This window comes from Numenius arquata, unplaced genomic scaffold (genome assembly GCF_964106895.1).
Source record: "Numenius arquata unplaced genomic scaffold, bNumArq3.hap1.1 HAP1_SCAFFOLD_1580, whole genome shotgun sequence".
Taxonomy (NCBI): domain Eukaryota; kingdom Metazoa; phylum Chordata; class Aves; order Charadriiformes; family Scolopacidae; genus Numenius; species Numenius arquata.
Genome location: NW_027414608.1, coordinates 1,514 through 15,037, shown reverse-complemented (window position 1 = coordinate 15,037; position 13,524 = coordinate 1,514). Strand labels below are relative to the sequence as shown.

The 13,524-nt window shown below is 65.2% G+C and overlaps 3 protein-coding genes across 3 annotated transcripts; 2 read left to right on the top strand and 1 right to left on the bottom strand.

The window, feature by feature from the left end:
- Positions 1-105: 105 nt before the first annotated feature.
- Positions 106-1,687, top strand: AP2S1 (adaptor related protein complex 2 subunit sigma 1). Its single transcript, XM_074167218.1, has 5 exons — positions 106-133; positions 609-758; positions 979-1,092; positions 1,216-1,275; positions 1,404-1,687. Exons 1-5 carry the CDS (start codon positions 131-133, stop codon positions 1,503-1,505), a joined length of 429 nt encoding a protein of 142 aa, XP_074023319.1. The 5' UTR covers positions 106-130; the 3' UTR covers positions 1,506-1,687.
- A 457-nt stretch (positions 1,688-2,144) lies between these two features.
- Positions 2,145-6,121, bottom strand: FKRP (fukutin related protein). The gene is made up of 2 exons (XM_074167217.1): positions 6,084-6,121; positions 2,145-3,809 (listed from the first exon to the last, which is right to left on the bottom strand). The coding sequence occupies exon 2, from the start codon at positions 3,653-3,655 to the stop codon at positions 2,207-2,209; it is 1,449 nt and encodes a 482-aa protein (XP_074023318.1). The 5' UTR covers positions 3,656-3,809; positions 6,084-6,121; the 3' UTR covers positions 2,145-2,206.
- Positions 5,801-12,892, top strand: STRN4 (striatin 4). Its single transcript, XM_074167215.1, has 17 exons — positions 5,801-6,010; positions 7,506-7,609; positions 7,745-7,818; positions 7,905-7,983; positions 8,070-8,228; positions 9,387-9,537; positions 10,118-10,256; positions 10,351-10,452; positions 10,548-10,663; positions 11,025-11,200; positions 11,287-11,334; positions 11,419-11,540; positions 11,732-11,902; positions 11,991-12,131; positions 12,218-12,316; positions 12,418-12,504; positions 12,723-12,892. Exons 1-17 carry the CDS (start codon positions 5,801-5,803, stop codon positions 12,890-12,892), a joined length of 2,148 nt encoding a protein of 715 aa, XP_074023316.1.
- Positions 12,893-13,524: the final 632 nt, after the last annotated feature.

Genomic DNA, 13,524 nt, shown 5'->3' with positions numbered 1-13,524 from the left:
AGGCCGGGCGGAAACGGGGCGGGACACGGTTCAGAACTACATGTCCCGGCGTGCCCCGCGGCCGGAGCGGATATCCGACGGGAGGGGGCGGGGCCAAGCAGCGCCGCCGGGGGCGGGGAACGGGAGCGCAATGGTGAGGAGCGGGGCGGGGGCTGGGGGCTGCCCCGGAGGTGGCGGGGCTGGGGGAGGCCTTGGAGGGAGCATTGAGGCGTCCTGGGGGCGGGGCGGCTTGGGGGGGAGCTCCCCTAGGGCACCCCGTTATAGCGTCCCTATAGGGAAGGCCTCTTGGGGCGCCCGACGGGATGGGACAGCCCAGGGGGAGCCCCATAGCGTGCCCTATTATAGCGACCCTATGGGGGGGCCCGGGAGGCGGGGGGGGGGGGGGCAGCGGTGTGCCCCATGGGGCAGAGCAGCTTGGGGGGGGGGGGGGGCTTTACAGGGTCCCTATGGGGAGACACTTGGGGGGCACAAAATACCCTCAATAAAAGGAGAGGGGAGGAGGGACCCCCTCCAGCCCTGCTCTGCCACCCCATTTTGCCCCCCTAACCCCCCATTTTGCCCCCCAACCCTCCTTTTTGCTCCCCCCCCCCCCCATCCGCCTGGTGCAGATCCGCTTCATCCTGATCCAGAACCGGGCGGGGAAGACCCGCCTGGCCAAGTGGTACATGCAGTTTGACGACGATGAGAAGCAGAAGCTGATCGAGGAGGTCCACGCCGTCGTCACCGTCCGCGACGCCAAACACACCAATTTTGTGGAGGTAACGGCCCCAAATCCCTCCCTCCTCCCCCCTCCCCTCTTGGTTTTTTTGCCCCTTATCCGGGAAATGAGTCTGGAGCTCTGGGATCAGCCTCGAGTCCGGGTTTCCGGCTGTGCTGGGCTGCATCCCGCTTCTCCCAGTCCTTCCAGTTCCCTTTTTTTTTTTTTTTTTTTTTTTTTTTTTTTTTTTTTACTGTTTCTCCCCCAATCCTCCTTCCCAGTTCCGCAACTTCAAGATCATCTACCGGCGCTACGCGGGGCTTTACTTCTGCATCTGCGTGGATGTCACTGACAACAACCTCGCTTACCTCGAAGCCATTCACAACTTCGTGGAGGTGAGGAGACACCCCCTCCTCACCCCCCTCCCTGGGTTTTAATTACTGCAGCTGCGCTAACGAACATCCCCTCGTTATCGCGTGGCCACATCCTGCCCCTCCCTCTCCCCCCCCTCCTCCCAGGTCCTCAATGAATATTTCCACAACGTCTGCGAGCTGGACTTGGTCTTCAACTTCTACAAGGTGAGGAAAAGGGGGGTCCAGGGATTCCCTTCCTGCCCCGGGGGGGTGGTACTGGGGGAGCCCCACCCTTGCCCCCCTGGCAGGGGGTCTGGGGCTGCCCCCCTCACGCTGCTGGGGCCCGGCCGCAGGTCTACACGGTGGTGGACGAGATGTTCCTGGCCGGGGAGATCCGGGAGACGAGCCAGACCAAGGTGCTCAAGCAGCTCCTGATGCTGCAGTCGCTGGAGTGAGCCAGGACCAAACCCCCCCCAGCCTTCCTTACCCCCCCCCCCATCCTCCTCGGGGACCCCCCAGGGGGGTGGCACAGGGCTCTCGGTGTTGTGTGTGTCCCCCACCTCTGTGTCCCCGTCGCGGTGTTGTGAATAAATGTGGCTGTGATGTGCGCGGCCCCCCCTGCGCTGGTCGGGGGAGGAAGATCGGCCTCTGCTTCAGCATAAAAAGGGGGGGCACGAGCTCCTTCCCCCCTCTTTGCTGCCCTGGGGGTGGGGGGCTCAGCCAGGCCAGCTTGGGACGGGGGGTCACTGTGCCCCCCCTCCAGCCCCTTTTCGCTCCTCTGCCTTTGTCAGTGGCTCAGGGGACTTTGGGGTGGCCAGGGACTACTGGGGGTACCCCAGGGTGACTGGGGACAGGTAGGGTGGCAGAGGGACCCCCAGGAATGGGCTGGGGCTGAATGGGGAACTCCTGGGGCCCCGAGAGTGGCCCGAGGGACCCTCAGGGTGGCATGGGGACCCCTGGAGTTAAGTTGGGAGCTTGGGGGTGGCCCAAAGGGGCCCCCCAGGATAGGATGGTGGACCCTGAGGGGGGCCCGGGTGGCAGAGGGACCCCCAGGGAGCTGCGGGGGTGAAGCTTTGGTGCAAAGGAGCCCCGCGGGTGTCACCAGAGAGTTTATTGTCACTGGAGGAGGGGGGGGGACACCCCGCAGGGCCCCCCCTCAGTCCTGCCCCAGGCGCTTGATGTCGGGGTTGGGGTATTCAGGGTTCTCGATGGCTCCCGGCCCGAACTTCAGCTCGAGGAAGGCGCGGGCGTTGTTGGGGGCCATGGCGGTGAAGCCAGCGAAGGCCATGGGCACCCGGGGCTGGAGGAAGCTTTCGGGGAACTCCACGTCCTGGGGGTGCCCCAGCCAGGTGTCCTTGGTCATCACCCCCCGGCGGGGGTAGAAGGGCCACAGGTCCACGTGTAACCGGTTGCTCCGGCTGTAGTGGACGCGGTAAAAGTCTCCCTCCGCCGCCTTCTCCCACAGGAAACCCTCAGTGTCCTCCACCGGCTCCCCTGCCGCCGCCGCCGCCAGCCACCGGCACTTCCCCACATCCTCACGGTAAATCCCCAAATCCACGTCATAGTCCCAGGGGATGATGTCCCCGAGGCGGGCGGCTCCCAGTAAGGACCCCCCCTCTAACCAGTACCGTACCCCGGCGGCCTCCAGCGCCCCGGCCACGTGCCGGGCTGTTTCCCGCAGGGCCCGGAGGCAGCACGGGGGGGTCCAGCGCCCAGCCAGCAGGTACTGGGGGGTCCGGGCGTGCACGGTGCCGAAACACCGCGCCGTCTCCTTGCTGCAGCCGTACCAGCGCTCCCCCCCGTCTGCCAGCACCTCCCGCTTGATGCCCAGGTCCCGCATTAGCTGCTGCCGCCGGCTTTCCCCCAGCTTCTCGGCTTTCCAGCGGCCGTGGGGGGAGACAGGGGGCCGGCGGGGGGCCGGGAACGCCGCTGGCATCACTCGCAGCCCCCAGCCCCTCAAGGCCGCCTGGATGAAGATGGCGGTGGGCACCGGCCGCGCCAAGGGGAAGGGGAGAGCGAAGAGGTCACGGGTGCGGAGCAGCAGCACCGCCGTCCCCTCCACGGCCCCGCAGAGCCCCGCTTCACCGGGGCTGTACCGTGCCGTCCAGGCCCGCGGCTCCACCCGCAGCTCCAGGCACCGCAGCGGCACCGTCCCCACCGGCGCCACCGCCAGCCGGGTGTCACCGGGTCCTTCCTCCAGCGCGTCCCGCATGCGCTCCAGCAGCCCAGGGACAGCGCGGGTGCCGTCGGGGACCAGAGCCACGTGGCGGGTGTGGACGTGGAGCTCGAGGTGCACCGGGGGACGGTCGGCCACGGGGCGCAGCAGCAGCAGCCGGACCCCCGCCGGTAACGGCACCGGTGGGTACGGTGCCACTTCAGCGGCCACCAGCACCGGGGCGGGTAAGGAGGCGAAGGACCGTGCCGTCCCCGCCAGGTCGTTCTCGAAGTCCTCGAAGTCCCGGAGGAGGACGGTGATGCCGGGGACACCGCGGGGAACACGGCAAGAGGGTGGTGACCCCCCCGGCCCCCGCCAGACACAGAAAAGGAGGAGGAGGTTGAGGACGATGGCCCCCCCCAAGGCGGCCTGGCACAGCGTCACCCGCATGCTAGGGCTTGGTGGGGGGGGGGACGGACCCTCCTAATTAGCCTCCCTCGCTAATTAATTAATGAAACACACCACCACCACCACCCCCCTTTCCTCCCCAGCTGTGTCCTACCAGGGCCGTGAGTGGGACGGTCTCACCGGGGGCTCGGCGGCGCTGGGGGGGGGAAAAGAGGCGTTAATGGGGGAAATGTGTTAATAAGGGGACCCGTTAACAAAGGGACTGATTAAGGAGGGGACTCATTAATGGGGAGAGCTGTTAATGAATGCCCCCATCGGGGCATTCCTTCCCCCTCCCCCCTCTCCCCCCCAGGCTGAGCCTGGAGCGATGGGGGAATGTGTTGCTGTGGCAACTCCATCCCTGGTTGCTATAGCAACGGGATGCGGGGGCCCTATGCCCCTCCCCATCTTTAAGGGCAGCCCCTATATATATATATATGGGTTGCAGGTGTTGCTGGTCACATCGCTGTGGGCACCTACAGGTGCCACAACTATAAACAGGACAGGTACCTATAGATGTACAGGGCCCATAGGTGTGCCCAGATATAGGCACCCCCACGTATAGATGTGTGTACGTGGGCCTATACCCACACCTGTGTGCACATACGCACACCTATATACTTCTTTCTATATACTTTCATAGAATTGTTTCCATGCCTATACAGCCCTATGTACCTCTGTATATACCCCTATATACATACACCCCTATATCCTCCTACACGGTCCCCCTGCCCTGCCTGTGCACCCCTATAGGCATCTCTACCCTGTGCATCTCTACGTGCACCTATAGACACCCCGATGTCTCATGTGCCCGTATAGAGTACCCCATGCACGGCTTTATGCTGTGTGCCCTGGCACAATCCCCTATACATCTCCATACAGACAGGAGAGCCCGTATGTGCCTCTCTGCACCCCTATAGACACCCCTATGCAGCCCTCCGTGCACTCTCAGACACCTATACGCATCCCCCTATGTACTCCTATACATCCCCATGTACCCCCAGACACCTCCTGCACCCATATGTACACCCTGGTGCCCCCACACGCCCTGCCCCCATCCCCAATATACCCCTATAGCCATCCATACCCCCATGTACCTCTATACGCTCCGATACATCCCCCTAGTACCACACATATGTCCCTGTGCTCCCCCGTGCCCCCTCTGCACCCCCCCAAACCCCAGTGCACCTCCACCCATACACACCCGTATAGCCCCCATACGTGCCCTTGCCAAGTCCTCTATAACTCCCTTGCCCTACAAAAGCCCCCATCCCCTATAGCCTGTGCTCCCTGTCCCCTATACCTCCCTTAGTGACCCATACCAGCCTGCCCTATAGCCCCCATGGCCCCATTCCCTACAGCCTACCCCATACCCTATATTCTCCCCATGGTGCCCTCTACCCCTTCCCCTCTATACTCCATTCCCTATAGGCTCTATACCACTCTCCCCTATGTCCCCCATCCCCTATAGTCCCCCTATAGCCCTGTCCTCTAAGGCCCGTTCCCCATAGCCCCCATCCCCTATAGTCCCCCATGCCCTATAGGTCCACCATGCTCTGTAGACCCCATCCCAAATAGCCTCCCCATCCCCCATCCCCTCCTATCACCCCTCATCTATAGCCCCTCCCCCTCCATTCCCTATAGGCCCCCTTCTCCTATATCCCCCATGTCCTCCCCAGCCCCTATAGCCCCTGTATCCTGCAGTCCCTATACCCCCCCATCCCCTATAGCCCCTATAACCCCATCCACTATAACTCCATCCCCTATAACCCCATCCCCTATAGGTCCCATACCCTTGTCCCCTATAAACCCTACACCCTCATCCCCTATAGCCCCTGCCCCCTATACCCCCCAGTCCCTATACCCCTGTGTCCCCCCATCCCCTATAGCACCATACCCTCTATATCCCCCATACCCCCTATATTCTCCATAACCCCTATATCCTCTATACCCCCGTCCCCTATAGTACCGTACCCCCTATAGCTCCCCTATAGCTCCCCTATAGCACACATCCCCCCTCTCCCCCCCCGCCCCCGGGCGCTGTTGCCGCGGCAACGGCGGCCCGGCCCCGCCCCGCCGCTTCCGGCTCCCTTTCTGGCAGGAAGCGGCCGCGGCCGCGGCCCGGCGGCTCCCTTTGTGGCAGCCGTGATGGCGGCGGAGCGGGCGGCGGCGGCGGCTCGGGCCCAGCCGCCCCCCGCCGGGCCCCCCGCCGGGCCCCCCCCCGGCCCCGGCCCCGGCCCCGAGCCGGCGGGCCGCGGCGCGCTGAGCCTGCCCGGCATCCTGCACTTCATCCAGCACGAGTGGGCGCGCTTCGAGGCCGAGAAGGGGCGCTGGGAGGCGGAGCGGGCCGAGCTCCAGGTACCGGCGCCGCCCCCGGGACACCCCCCCCCCCGACTCCCCCTCCGCCCTGCCGGGACCCGCCGGGGGTTACCGGGGCCGCCGCCGCCGCCGCCGCCGCCATCTTGGGAGGAAATGGCCGCCGTGCGGCGGGAGCGGGGGGCGGGCACCGGCGGCACCGCGGCGGGGGCGGGGAGCCGGGACCGGGCACCCCTGGCCCCGGGGTCGGGGATCCACGGCCCCGGGACACATCAGCCTCGGGATTGGGCACCCCCCGGGATGGGGAACCCCCAGGCCCGGGACCCCCCAGCCTCGGAATTAAGGACTCACCGCCCCGGGACTGGGGATCTCCCGGTATTAGGGACCCCTCAGCCTCGGTGTTGGGGAAACACCGGTAGTGGAGACCCACGGCCCCGGGATTGGGGACACTCAGCCCCGGGACCCCCAGGCCCAGGTATTGGGGACCCCCTGGCCCAGGACTCTCTGGCCCTGTTATTGGGGATTCCCGGGTATTGGGGAACCCGCAGCCCTGGAGCTGGGGATCCCCAGGCCTGGGACCCCCCAGCCTCGGTACTGATGAACCTCCGGTATTGGGGACCCCTAGCCCTGGAACTGGGAATCCCCCGGTATTGGGGATCCCCGGGACCCCCCCCCAAGCCTCGGTATTGGGGAAGCCTCGATATTGGGGATCCCCAGGTATTGGAGACCCCTCCACACTGGGACCCCTCAGCCCTGGTACTGGGGACCCCCAGGATCGGGGATCCCCCAGCCCAGGATCGGGACCCCCCCAGTCCCAATATTGGGGTCCCCCTGCAACCTGGTATTGGGGACCCCCAGGCCTGCTATTGGGGATCCCCAGACCAAATAACGGGGATGGGGTCACCCCATCCCGGAGCACCAGCTGCACCCCGCTCCCTGCTTCTGGGGAACCCCTCACCTCTGTCACCAAGCCCCTGGCTGGTGGCACTGCTCCTGGGCCACCAGCGTCCCTCCTGGGGCCACCAGCATCCCTCACGGGGCTATCACAAGCCTGGGACTAGTGGCACGGCTCCTGGGGCCACCACCATCCGTCCCAAGACTAGCACTGAGCTCTGGGGCCACCACTGTCCCTCTCAGGACTGGCACTGACCTCTGGGGCCTCTGCTGTCACTCCTGGGGCCACCAGTGTCCCTCCCAGGGCTGTCACAGAGCCTGGGACTAGTGGCATTGCTCCTAGAGCCATCAGTGTCACTCCTGGGGCCATCACCAGTGTCCCTTGGAGGGCTGGCACTGAGCTCTGGGGCCATCACACCCAAGGCCAGCCCTGGTGCCACCTCCTGTCCCATTGAGTGGAACCATTTGTCCTCGTGTCACCCACCGTCCATCCCCCCAAAACACAATGTCCCCCCTGCAGCCCCCACCCTTGTCCCTCAGCTTTTGCGTTCGGGAGGGGAGGGTGTGCGGTGGTGTGTTGTTTGGAGGGGGTGCTGGTGGCCCGAGGGCTCGCTGTTACCTTGTCCCCGCCGTGTCCCTGCAGGCGCAGGTGGCCTTTCTGCAGGGTGAGCGCAAGGGGCAGGAGAACCTCAAGACAGACCTGGTGCGGCGCATCAAGATGCTGGAGTACGCCCTCAAACAGGAGAGGTGGGTGACACCCTGAAACTCAGCAGCCCCCCCTGCTCATTTTGGGGGTCACCATCCCCTCCTTGTGTCGGGGGGCCACCAGCCCCCCTCATTTTGGGGTCACTGTCACCCATGTGTGTCCCCTGCTCCCTCCAGGTCCAAGTACCACAAGCTGAAGTTCGGCACTGAGCTGGCACCGGGGGAGAAGAAGCCGGAGGGGACAGAGCCAGGTGAGTGTCCCCATCCCCATGAGGGGTAACACGGGTGGGTTTTGGGGTGCCTGACACCCCCCCACACACACTGTGTCCCCTTGCAGTGTCCAACGGCCCTGCGGAGGTGACATCACTGGAAGGTGGCCCGCTGGCCTGGAAGGAGGGCCGGCAGCTGCTGCGGCAGTGAGTGGGGGACTTTGAGGAGGGGGTGGTGGTTTTGGGGTGCCCTGAGCACCCCCTTTCCCTATGTGTGTGTCGTCGTCCCCTAGGTACCTGGAGGAGGTGGGGTACAGTGACACCATCCTGGACATGCGGTCACGCCGCGTCCGCTCCCTGCTGGGCCGCAGCCCCCCAGCCCCCCTGGCGCCCGGCAGCCCCCCACCCGCCGACTCCCTGCTGGTGCGGCGCATCGAGGAGCAGATCCAGAGGTGAGAGCTGCCGGTGGGACACAGTTTGGGTGGGAGGGGACCTGAGAGACCACCCAGTGCCACCCCCTGCCCTGGGCAGGGACACCTCCCACCAGACCAGGTTGCTCCAAGCCCCCTCCAACCTGGCCTTGAACCCCTCCAGGGATGGGGCAGCCACAGCTTCTCTGGGCAACCTGGGCCAGGCTCTCACCACCCTCACAGCAAAGAAGTTCTTCCCCAGATCTCATCTCAATCTCCCCTCTTTCAGTGTCAAACCCTTCCCCCTCCTCCCACGGCTCCCCTCCCTGATCCAGAGTCCCTCCCCAGCTTTCCTGGAGCCCCTTTAGGGACTGGAAGGGGCTCCAAGGTCTCCCCGGAGCCTTCTCTTCTCCAGGCTGAACCCCCCCAACTCTCTCAGCCTGTCCTCACAGCAGAGGGGCTCCAGCCCCCCCAGCATCTCCGTGGCCTCCTCTGGCCCCGCTCCAACAGGTCCATGTCCTTCTGCTGTTGGTGGCCCCAGAGCTGGAGGCAGCACTGGGGGGGGGGTCTCCCCAGAGTGGAGCAGAGGGGCAGAATCCCCCCCTCGCCCTGCTGGCCACGCTGCTGGGGACACAGCCCAGGGTGTGGGGGGCTTTCTGGGCTGCCAGCACACGTTGCTGGCTCATGTGGAGCTTCTCATCCACCAACACCCCCAAGTCCTTCTCCTCAGGGCTGCTCTCCAGCCATTCTCCGCCCAACCTGGGTTTGTGCCTGGGATTGCCCTGACCCAGAGGCAGGACCTTGCACTTGACCTGGTTGAACTTCATGAGGTTGTCACAGTCCCACCTCTCCAGCCTGTCCAGGTCCCTCTGGATGGCACATCCCTTTCCTCCAGTGTGTCACTGTGCCACACAGCTTGGTGTCATCGGCAAACTCGCTGAGGGTGACTTCAATCCCACTGTCCACATCATTGATGAAGATATTGAACAGTGCTGGTCCCGGTACAGACCCCTGAGGGACACCACTGGTCACTGATGTCCATCTGGACATGGAGTGGTTGACCACCACCATCCAGCCAATTCCTCACCCGCTCACCAAACCCATAGCTCTCCAGTTTAGCAGGGTGGGGGGTTTTGGGGTGTTTTAGGGGTTCGCTGCCTCCTCCCCCCCCAACTCCGTTGCGGTTCTTCCCACCCTCAGGAACGCCGGGAAGGAGACAGAGGAGCGGGGGGGCAGTGGGGGCCTGGAGCAGGTCTCCTTCCCGCCCGAGGACGAGGACAGTGATGAGGACGATGATGCCGAGAGCCTCCTCCCCCACGCCCAGCCCCAGCACAAGAAGCAGCGAGTCAAGGCAAGCGGCTCCCCCAGAACCAGGGGCCCCTTAGGCCTGGGGGGATCCCCTAAAACTGGGGCTCCCCCAAGCCTGGAGATCCCCTAAATTTTGACATCTCCCAAACCCCAGGGTAGTCCCTCAAACCTGGAGGGGTCCTCCAAACCTGAGAGTGTCCCCCAAATCTGGGATGACCCCAAGCCTGGGCATTCCCCAAACCTGGGGATCCCCCAAACCTGGTCTTTTTCCAGACCTGGGGGGTCCCCTCTAAATCTGACGCATCCCTCAAACCTGAGGAGTCTCCCCAAACCTGGAGATCCCCTAGACCCCAATGTCCCCTAAACCTCAGGGGGTCCCTTAAATCTCGCATCCCTCAAATCTGGGGGGGGTCCCCCAAGCCTGGGGGTGGTCCCAACCCTGGACATCCCTCAAACCAGAAGGGGCGTCCCCCAAACCTGGGGGTCCCCCAAACCCCAGGGTATCCCCCCAAACCCAGAGGCTGCAGGGGAGCAGCCCTTGTGCCCCGTTTCCACCCTCTTCTCTCCTGGGTGTTTCTGGGGTCCCCCCAATTGGGCTGTGACCCCCCTGTCTCCCCACTCAGCTCACCCCGAAACCTCTCCTGCCTGAGGTGGAGGATGACGATGATGATGACGACTCGGAGGATGCCCTCAACGAGTTTGATTTCCTGGGCTCCGGGGAGAACGGGGCCGGCCGCCGGGCCGTGGAGGGCGTGGAGCTGGGTGAGCAGGGCCAGGGGGAGGAATGGCAGATTTGGGGGACCCTCCTTGAACCTCCACCTTGGCACCAGACCTCCTGACCCCCATGTCCCCACAGAGAGCCACCGGGGCCGGCTGCGGGGGATGCTGGCCGACCTGCAGGATGTGGATGGGCTCCCACCGAAACCTGCCACTGTGGGGCCACCACGGCCTCACGAAGGTACAGTCCTGGGGGTCCCTGTGAGGGGGTCCCTTTTGTCCCCTGTGGGGGCGTCTCTGTCCCGCAGGGTCACACCCAGCCACTCCCCTCCACAGGGTCTCTGGGTATCTCCTCCGACGTCTTCATCATGGACAGCATCGGCAGCAGCGCTGTCAGCCTGGGGGACCTGGCTGACCTGACTGTCACCAACGACAACGAGCTCAGCTGTGATGTGAGTCACCCCCCCGTGTCCCCACGGCGTCCCCCGACCTGCCCCGAGGGTCCCCTGGGCTCTGCCATCCCCACGGTGTCCCCCAGTGTGTCCTGTGCATTCCCTGGGCTCTCCAGTCCCCGTGGTGTCTCCTGACCTGCCCTGAGTGTCCCCTGGGCTCTGCTGTCCCCATCATGTCCGTAGCCCCCCCAGAACATCCAGCTTGGACCACCCTGGTCCCCATGATGTCTCTTTGGTCCCCCTGGTCATCTCCTTGCCCTCTAGCCACTGAAAGCCACCTGCCATGAGCTCCAGCTGGGGCCATGGGGTGCCACCACCCCTTAGCCACTGTCCCCTGCCACTGTCCTCTGTGCCCCCACAGCTCCCGGAGGGCCGGGATGCCCTGAAGAAGACGTGGAGCCCCAAGTTCACCCTGCGCAGCCACTACGACGCTGTGCGGGGCCTGGCCTTCCTCCCCGCCGAGGCCGCCCTCATCACCGCCTCTGAGGATGGCACTCTCAAGCTCTGGAACCTCCAGAAGCCTGTGGCCCCCAAGAAGTGGGTCTTGGGGTGGTGACAGGGGTAGGAGGGAGAGGGACATCCTCTCGGCGCAGTTGTCACCCCCCCTCTTGTCCCCTTTCCAGGAATGCGGCGCTGGATGTGGAGCCGGTGTACGCTTTCCGCGGGCACAGGTGAGGGGCAGGGACACACGGGCCAGTCTGGGGGGAACAGGTGGCTCTGGGGACACCCCTCTTACCTTGTCCCCATCCCCGCAGGGGTCCTGTGCTCACCGTGGCCATGGGCCGCGACAGCGCCCTGTGCTGCAGCGGCGGGGTGGACGCCTGCATCCGCTGCTGGCGTCTGCCCGACCTCGACATGGACCCCTACGACGGCTACGGTGGGTGTCCCCTCCCCTTCCTGCCGTGGGGGGGGGCGTGGGGTCGGGGGTGACACAGGTGACATCCACACCCGCCAGCCCCACGGCGTCACCCCCTTTGGCTGCGGCATCGCCGCGGTGTGTTTCCCCTCCTGGCTGCAGTGCCACCCCCCCTATCCCCACCCCGAGGTGACCTTTTCTGGTGTCCCCAGACCCTGGGGTGCTCAGCGGTGTCCTGGAGGGTCACAGTGACGCTGTCTGGGGCCTGGCCTTCAACCCGGCTGGTGACCTCTTGGCCTCCTGCTCCGCCGATGGCACCGTCCGCATCTGGGACCCCCGGCGCGAGGAGGGCAGCTGCCTCAGCACCTACGACGCCCAGAGCGGTGAGATGGGCAGGGGGGGCATCCCCTTGGCCTGGGGGACCTCCCGGCCACCCCTCTGTTTACCCTCCCTCTGTCCCCCTTCCCGCAGAGCATGGCGTCCCCACCTCCGTCACCTTCTCGGCCACCCAGCCTGGCCACACGGTGGCCGCTTTCCGGACGGGGGCCGCCGTGCTCTACGACGTGGAGGCGGCTCGACCCATCCTGGTGCTTGAGGCCCGGCCGGGTGGCGGTGAGTGAACCCCGACAGGTGTCCCCCCGTGTGTCCCCCCATGTCACCATCCCAGTTGGGACCTTGATCCTGATGTCCCCAAGCAGGTGGCAGCCAGGTCAACCAGGTGGTGAGCCACCCCTCGCAGCCCCTCACCATCACCGCCAGCGATGACCGCGGCATCCGCTTCCTCGACAACCGGACAGGTTTGGGCGGGGGGGGGGCTTCGTTAGCCCTAATGAGGCTGGGGTGGGGGGAGCTGGTGACATCCCTGTCACCCCTGCCACCCTCGTTTCCCCGCCTCCAGGTAAAGTCGTGCACTCCATGGTGGCCCACTTGGACGCCGTCACCTGCCTGGCCGTCGACCCCAATGGCGTCTTCCTCATGTCCGGCAGTAGGTGTCCCCAGCCCCGTCCCTGTCCCCAACCCCATCCCCCTCACCACCACCACCACCACCTTCCTGCTGCTCGACTGTGACACGAGAGCGTCAGGTCTCAGCCCTCTCCTGCCACCCTGTGTCCTTTGCCATCCTTGCCATGCAGCCCATCCCTGCCACCCCCTCCCCTTTGTCACCACCCTGGGGTGACCCCCCCCCCCGCCGTCTCCCGGCAGGTCACGACTGCTCGCTGCGCCTGTGGCACCTGGCCCACAAGACCTGCGTGCAGGAGCTGACGGCGCACCGCAAGAAGCACGAGGAGGCCGTCCACGCCGTCGCCTTCCACCCCAGCCGGGCCCTCAGCGCCAGCGCCGGCGCCGATGCCCTCGCCAAGGTCTTCGTGTGACACCGGGACACACACACACACGCACACACACACACACACACACACACGGTGGTGGCAGGGTGGCCTTTGTCACCTTCCCTGCCCGGGGAGCCGAGTCTGCTGGCTCCCTGTAGCTCGTGACACCCCAGGGCAGCCTCGGCGCTCTCCTGCCCCCCCCCCTCCCCCCGGTGTCCCCAGGGAGCCTGGCTGGGGGGTGCAGGGGGCACCTATGGGCTCCATATAGCCCCCCCCCCCGGGGGCACCTATGGGCTCTATATACTCCCCGGGGCAATTATGGGCTCTGTGTACCCCTCTGGGGGCGATTATGGGCTCTATATAACCCCCCGGGGCAGTTATGGGCTCTGTGTACCCTTCTAGGGGCACCTATGGGCTCCGTATACCCCCCCCAGGGCAATTATGAGCTCTGTATGCTCCCTGGGGCAATTATGGCCTCTGTGTACCCCTCTGGGGGCAATTATGGGCTCTGTATACCCCCCTGGGGCAATTATGGGCTCTATATACTCCCAGTGGGGCAATTACAGGCTCTGTGTACCCCCCCTGGGCAGTTATGGGCTCTGTGTACCCCTCTGGTGGGGGTGCTTATGGGCTTTATATACCCCCCTGAGGGGTACTTATTGGCCCTATATACCTCC

Bases quoted from the DNA above. Each gene is read 5' to 3' on its own strand.
- AP2S1 (XM_074167218.1), top strand. The intron at 759-978 runs GTAACGGCCCCA...CCTCCTTCCCAG, and splicing joins AACACACCAATTTTGTGGAG to TTCCGCAACTTCAAGATCAT. The intron at 1,093-1,215 runs GTGAGGAGACAC...CCCTCCTCCCAG, and splicing joins CCATTCACAACTTCGTGGAG to GTCCTCAATGAATATTTCCA.
- FKRP (XM_074167217.1), bottom strand. From the start codon at position 3,655: ATGCGGGTGACGCTGTGCCAGGCCGCCTTGGGGGGGGCCATCGTCCTC.
- STRN4 (XM_074167215.1), top strand. From the start codon at position 5,801: ATGGCGGCGGAGCGGGCGGCGGCGGCGGCTCGGGCCCAGCCGCCCCCC. The intron at 7,819-7,904 runs GTGAGTGTCCCC...GTCCCCTTGCAG, and splicing joins GCCGGAGGGGACAGAGCCAG to TGTCCAACGGCCCTGCGGAG. The intron at 12,505-12,722 runs GTAGGTGTCCCC...GTCTCCCGGCAG, and splicing joins CGTCTTCCTCATGTCCGGCA to GTCACGACTGCTCGCTGCGC.